Source organism: Varroa jacobsoni, unplaced genomic scaffold (genome assembly GCF_002532875.2).
Source record: "Varroa jacobsoni isolate VJ856 unplaced genomic scaffold, vjacob_1.0 scaffold_681, whole genome shotgun sequence".
Lineage (NCBI taxonomy): Eukaryota > Metazoa > Arthropoda > Arachnida > Mesostigmata > Varroidae > Varroa > Varroa jacobsoni.
The window spans coordinates 80,284-86,427 of NW_019213583.1; the positions used below are offsets into that span (position 1 = coordinate 80,284).

General features: G+C 41.1%; 2 protein-coding genes across 4 annotated transcripts in view; one reads left to right on the forward strand and one right to left on the reverse strand.

Moving 5' to 3' along the window:
- LOC111262610 (uncharacterized) overlaps positions 1 to 2,435 on the forward strand; it is a 71,466-nt gene extending 69,031 nt beyond the window's left edge. For all 3 annotated transcript variants that reach the window (XM_022836990.2, XM_022836991.2, XM_022836995.2), the window contains exon 3: positions 104 to 2,435. In XM_022836990.2, coding sequence (XP_022692725.1) covers positions 104 to 1,518 — 1,415 coding nt within the window. In that variant the 3' untranslated portion in view covers positions 1,519 to 2,435. The remainder of the gene's footprint in view (positions 1 to 103) is intronic.
- A 315-nt stretch (positions 2,436 to 2,750) lies between these two features.
- LOC111262612 (uncharacterized) lies at positions 2,751 to 5,375 on the reverse strand. The gene is made up of 4 exons (XM_022837001.2): positions 5,009 to 5,375; positions 4,069 to 4,232; positions 3,202 to 3,330; positions 2,751 to 2,943 (listed from the first exon to the last, which is right to left on the reverse strand). The coding sequence occupies exons 1-4, from the start codon at positions 5,093 to 5,095 to the stop codon at positions 2,832 to 2,834; spliced, it is 492 nt and encodes a 163-aa protein (XP_022692736.1). The 5' UTR covers positions 5,096 to 5,375; the 3' UTR covers positions 2,751 to 2,831.
- Between the last annotated feature and the right edge of the window lie 769 nt (positions 5,376 to 6,144).

A 6,144-nucleotide genomic window follows, 5' to 3' on the forward strand; every position in this document is an offset into this window, starting at 1 on the left:
TCGATTATGTAGATTATGAAAACCTCTGAAAAGCGACTCTCACCCTAGAATAGAAAAGATGTCCGAGTCAGTAATATTATTGTTTATTTGTTGTATTTTCCAGACCCTCCGCCACGAGCAAAGCCGACTGCGCGACCTACTGCAACGACGAGAACATCGACCACCACGCTTCGGACGGAGGCTGAAATCTCGCCCGCAAAAACTCGCCGCCCTGGTACCGTGAGGCGTCCCGCCGTTGACGTAAAGAATGCCAACAAAATTTCGACGAAAGAATCGGAGAAATTGACAATTACTACTCAAGCATCAACAACAGCTCCGAAGTTAACTCTTCGTCCACTGTTCCGCACCCGAGTTGTTGTGACGCCACCGAAAGCGCCTTCTACGGTCAGCCCTGCTCAGGTGTCCCCTTCGGGTACGCCCACCGTGCCATTCTTCGAGGCCACAAAAGCTCCAACAATTCGTCGACTGTCTCATAGCACAACAACTCGTTCATCCATTACCGCATCCAAAGCGGCATCGACCGCTACAGGGACAATCCTTCCCTCTGACACACCTACAACCCTACCGCAGCCCTTGACATCAAGGGAAGAAGCGTTTGCCAAAGGCATTTCTCCACGCCTCTCTTCACGCAGAGTCGTTACGCGAGTTGGAACAGCTCGATTAGCTAGCACGTTCACGTCCACTACTCCAATTCCAGAAACACCCACTATAGCGCCTCTTTTGATAACTAGCAGTCCTTTGAAACCAATTGGCAGCGCCACTACAACCGAAGCGAAATCCAAAGCCCGGAGGGTCGTCAAACGCAAGAGGAAACCAACACCTCCTCCAGCGGCCCCAACTTTACCCCGTCCAACAGTGACTCCCGTATCGATCGTCTACTTCCAGACGACAACAGCGACTACGTCTGCACCGGTCTCAGTTACTTCTGACGCAAATCGCCGTACGATTAAACGCCGCCGTAAGAAACCACTAAGCCCTGCAGGTGTCGTGTCCACGCAACCGTTGCCGGTTCCCCTAACGCCAACTGAGCCGTCGACGTTCAGCGCTCCCGTAGCTGTTACCGGTTTTAGGCCAATTACAACCTCATCTGATGGCATCGGCTTTTTTGGGTCATCATCGCCAAACGCTCATCATCTCGAAGACCTTCCAAAAAGCGACGAGATTTCCCAGGTTATTAACCTCCCAGGAGGACGTTTTTCCTCCTATCAGACTCGGTACACGTCTCAGATACGCCAGCACGTTGCAGACTCTCCGACGTTTGTCCCCGAGAGGAATTTTGCACCTTTTTCATCCATAAGCTCGTTTTCGTCTCAACTACCGCCCCATCAACGTGGCGTTCGTTCAGGGCCATCGTTCGGTTCCGCGAGCGTAGATTATTACAGCGGTGCGCCCGCAATTGGAGACCATGCAAGCTATCAGGACCTCCAAAGCTTGCTGGTGGCCGAAAATAATCGTTTCCTCAACCAGCAACGAAACTCAGCCCGCTATCAAGATTTTCGAGTTCCGCTCAATTACTAAATCCCATTAGTAGCCGTATTTCAAGCCATATACACAGACAACCAAGAGAAAAACCCGACAATTGTTGCAAGACACAACGAGTTGGCATTGATCATCGAAGGTAACAATCATTTTAGCGAATTGGACCACGTTATCGATAATGATTCATTCTACACGTAGTACCATTGGGAGGCTGCACTTAAGGAGGTCAGGAGAATGAAAGCAATGACAGCTAGCGAACCAGCTCTATCCTATATCTAAAGCTAGAGAACGTTCACATCGCGCATGAGACTCACCTAAAAAGCACGCAGATACTGCCTGTCATGCAGGACGTATGCTGCCTATAAAATGAAATCGTTTACAGATATCAAGCGTACTACCGCTGTTGTTGCTGTTTGATTATTGAAATTAACGATTCGAACGATGTAAAACTGAATTGGGAACGATTTTATTTATACACGCGAAATAATAGCATCAGCATGTGCCATCTGTTCATATCCTGCATATCCATTCCGTGACGATTTGGTAAACAAGGCTACATCAAATGTGGCTACGCCAAATTTGTCAACCCTTCCAGTTCTTACAACTCTCATTGTACATAGCCATCAAATGCTGGAACTGTTCATTAGTGGGTCGGGCGGGGCAAAAAACGATATTGTGTATTTAGGTTGAAACATGGATTTCTTCTTTTGCTTGCTCTGACGATTAACGAACCTAAAATGAGGCTAACCTCTGTAATTATTTAAACCCGTGCGCGACGACTGACTGTTTCGAAAAATTACGTGGGCACGCTAGTTAAGGCCAGAACGTAGTAGTAGTAGTAGTAGATGATATACTGATGGGCCAGTTAAGCAATAACAGCTCGCCAGACGCAGTCGTCATATGGCCTACTTGAAGCAAATAAATAACGGTAAAACAATTATATATTAATCAACAAAGGCGTTTTTAACTGAAGCAAAGCAATAGCTGAAAGTAGTTTAGATTATTAATATACCGTAATATTGATACTTATATCTATACTGTAATCACAAGAAGTATATGGTAACATGCACGACGAAATATAGAGGTACAGCCAGGATGCATGCATACCCATAGTGAGATAATCGACACCCTGTTCGAGAAAGATTTTTACTGATGGCTGTTCGAAGCTACCTCAGGATTCATAGGGAAATGAAAAATATCGTTAAGTAACGTATAAAATACAAGACTGAAATTTACGAGACGTTTATAACTCTTATGGACACTACCATTGATTTAATCGAATGAAACATGGCCATTTTTATTTGCCTCATGTTCAGTATAGTATGACACGCTTTTGTAGTTCTGATTGGGGATTAATTGTCCGTATAGCCAAGCTTCATTCCAGCCATATTTGGTGAACAGTTCTTAATGTCGTCCCTAAGCTTTCCCACGATGTCTCGGAGAGTACGGAAGTCGGCTTGATACCTATGAAGATAGAGGAATGTAATTTCTTATTATAATAGCTAGGAAAAATCCTCTGTTAATTATATGGTTTCTTTATTTTATTTTATTGAAGCCATGTGTACCATTTAATTATATCGTCCAAGAAAAAGCATTTCAGATATTAATTCAAGCGTAATTTTTTGCATCGGACGTTGCTTAATCGTTCGCTACAGATGACGCTTTGCGTATACTGTAATGTACGTGCACGCTAGCCCTAAACCATTTACTTTCATTACTAACCTTTGATAAAATTCCGGATAAGAAATTTCGGCATTGCTCAGTAACAGGTCAAGGCCGGCTGGAGCTTGCACACAATTCTGATTGATCTGCCATAACGCCTCTGGACTTAGCATTGAAATTTCGGGCAGGCTAAAAATTGATGTTAAGCAATTGCCTAGGTGAGCATACTATGTAGACTAACACATAGTAATTGCCATCCGACGGCGTCACGTGTGTTGAAAAGTACTATACCCCAGATATACTTATGGTGCTAGGGAAAGGGTTGTTTTACAAATGCTTTTTTCACGCAAGAAAGCTTCTAAGATTAGTACTAATCCAGCTAAGTAACTTTAATTTGGTCAAAGTTAACGTAAAATAAACATATTTAAGTCTGCTTTCTAAGTGCTTGATATATTTTCAAGTTAAGGATTTTTTTGATCTCGATGAGCACGTGACATTATTTTGAATTAGATTGTTTACAAACATGATTACACCCTCTTTGAGGAAACGCCAAAATATTTGACAGTGAAAATGAAAAAAATAATCAAAGCCCTTATATATAGCCTTTGTCAAGGTTTTTGCGCTTGACAGAGGGCGAGGGGAAGGGCCTTGACGGTCTGTACAATTTAAAATGATCAGTGCATTTTGCTTGTTCAGTTAGAGTTAGGCTCTGACCAGTGGGTTTATGAATACAAGTTGTGCTTTACATAAGGGTAAGTTATGATTTCTGTTTTACTAAGACCAAAGTTGTTACTATGCTTATTGTTATTATTGTTGTCTTTTAAGGGGTTCACTCTTGAACCATATCTTCAACTTATTTGCCCCCAAATGATCATCTGCATTGACTATACATTTAATAATTCACAGTAATTGACCGCAAGTGCTAACCTATTAAGGAGATCGGCAGATCCTTTGAATTGTCTGTAGATGGCTCCGAAAAGTGCTTTTTCGGAAAGATATTTCTCCCGTATGGAATCTTCGATTTTACGAGCTTCGACAGCCATTCTAGTCCATACACGACTAGAGATATCCATTTTACAGGCAATCACCTTCTATATATACGAATTAAAAGCAAATTAAATATACAGTAGAATCATTTATCCATTAACAACTGTACATTCAAAAACAATTTCGAGTAATTGAAATTAACTAATTTTTAGGTTAGGTTATATACGGCTAAAATGTTTTCGGATTTGTGCCGCCGGTTTTCACTAAGCACCTATACTGTAACCTTAGTCAAAACAACTATAACGAGATAATGTCCTTGTTAAAATCGTATAATAGATCAAATAGGTGTTTTCCCTCCAGACTTTGCCCTATAAGCACTTGCGCACAAGATTAACTCTGATTGAGTTGAAGTGTAATCTTTTAAGTAAAATCAACGCTTAGAATATTTAGACGTATTTAACTATAGGTCCAACTGCCACCCAATCGGCATCGTGTTGTGTGTAAATTCCGCTTGGTCTACTATGAATCAATATCTCGGTTCATTCGCTTCCAATTCGAAACATAGAGAATTCCACACTTTGCCTTCAGGGCAAATCAGTGAAGGAGATGGTTAGGTATACTTGTAACTATTAGCTACAAATCCGCACCAGGAAATAATAAAATTTATATGAATTTTCTACCCTGAAGTACTTCTCTTATGGGCGTCCTAACGAATGACAAAGATGAAAAAAACACTATAAAGGTGCAAATCTCAAAAAAGCATGTCTATGTTTACGTAGTAGTTCTTGTTAATGCCACTTCTTACTCACAATGCAACTTAATCCGCACCATCCATCACACTAAATCGACATCAACATGATTCATGCTGTTTTGTACTTACATGATCAGTACCAGAAAGTTGAGCATTGCTTCCGAATACGCTAACCAGGACGAAAAGCCCCATTAGTTGTAACAAGTCTAACTTCATCGTACTACTTTGTGCTTTGATGCACGCTCTCGGATTTTTTTTACCAAAAATAACTTTTTGCTTGAACAACAACAACAACAACAACAACAACAAACTGATCGCCTGGAAGGAGTTCGCAAAGCTTTAAAAATGCAAGGCCTCAGACCCTTTTGGGCCCGTAAGAAAAGCCTCGTCCACACGGAGTGTCGTCGCTTCGTGAAGACGATCAGCGTTTCTAGTACCTCTGGCTAACAAATAGAGAGCGGCATAACTAGCGACATCTGTGGATAAGATTAAGGATGCTTGCCAACGAAACGATAGGCGAGTTCTAGAACGAGGTCAATCGGATCTATATAAAGCGCATGGTGACAATTAGATCAAGACGACTAAGCTACTCTAGCTGAACGTCATAAATGGAAACCGGTCATCCGTACCACCCGTCATAGTAGTTGCTAACAATAGCTGTCATAGAAATTCAAAGAAATGCTATTTAAGAACAATTTTTTCCACTGCGTTAGCTTTTCACATATGTTTCATAGTACATGCCTCTATCAGAGAGATATTGTTTGGCTTACCTCTATCTATATAGAGAAGAAAAGTCTTTTGACAGTTTGAAAGAGGCTATTTCCAGGAGGAAAATTATTTTTTACTTCTATATTCGCCACATTGTACTTTTCCGTCATTAAAACAGAAGCGAAATACAGGTAATTTCATGTGTTTTTTTTCAATGTGTCAATTTTTATCGAGCTGTGACGAGTTTCTGTTCCACCCTGCTTATGACTTAAGTTATATTGGCCTATAGAGTCTTGAGGAGTACAAGGCCTTCTCTACAGCGGTTCAGATTTCTGTTACCAGTTATTACAAAAAGCAGACAAATCTTCATAAAGAAGATCAGCTCGGTAGATGTTAACAGATGCTTGCTCTATGTGGTTTCAAGCGGTTATGTACTGGGCTGATTTTAGACTGGATATCCCAAATCATGAAACTATTAGAGATTTTTTCCTATCGGAGTCGATTAAAAAAATATACAGGTCTTAATTTTTTTTTATCCTTTACGACATAGATTAATA

What these genes read in the sequence shown, in the direction of transcription:
- LOC111262612 (XM_022837001.2), bottom strand. Translation starts at nt 5,095, where the DNA reads ATGAAGTTAGACTTGTTACAACTAATGGGGCTTTTCGTCCTGGTTAGC. An exon ending in AACTTTCTGGTACTGATCAT is followed by an intron (nt 4,233 to 5,008) that starts GTAAGTACAAAA and finishes TCGTATATATAG; the next exon opens with AAGGTGATTGCCTGTAAAAT. An exon ending in TCTGCCGATCTCCTTAATAG is followed by an intron (nt 3,331 to 4,068) that starts GTTAGCACTTGC and finishes ATCAATTTTTAG; the next exon opens with CCTGCCCGAAATTTCAATGC.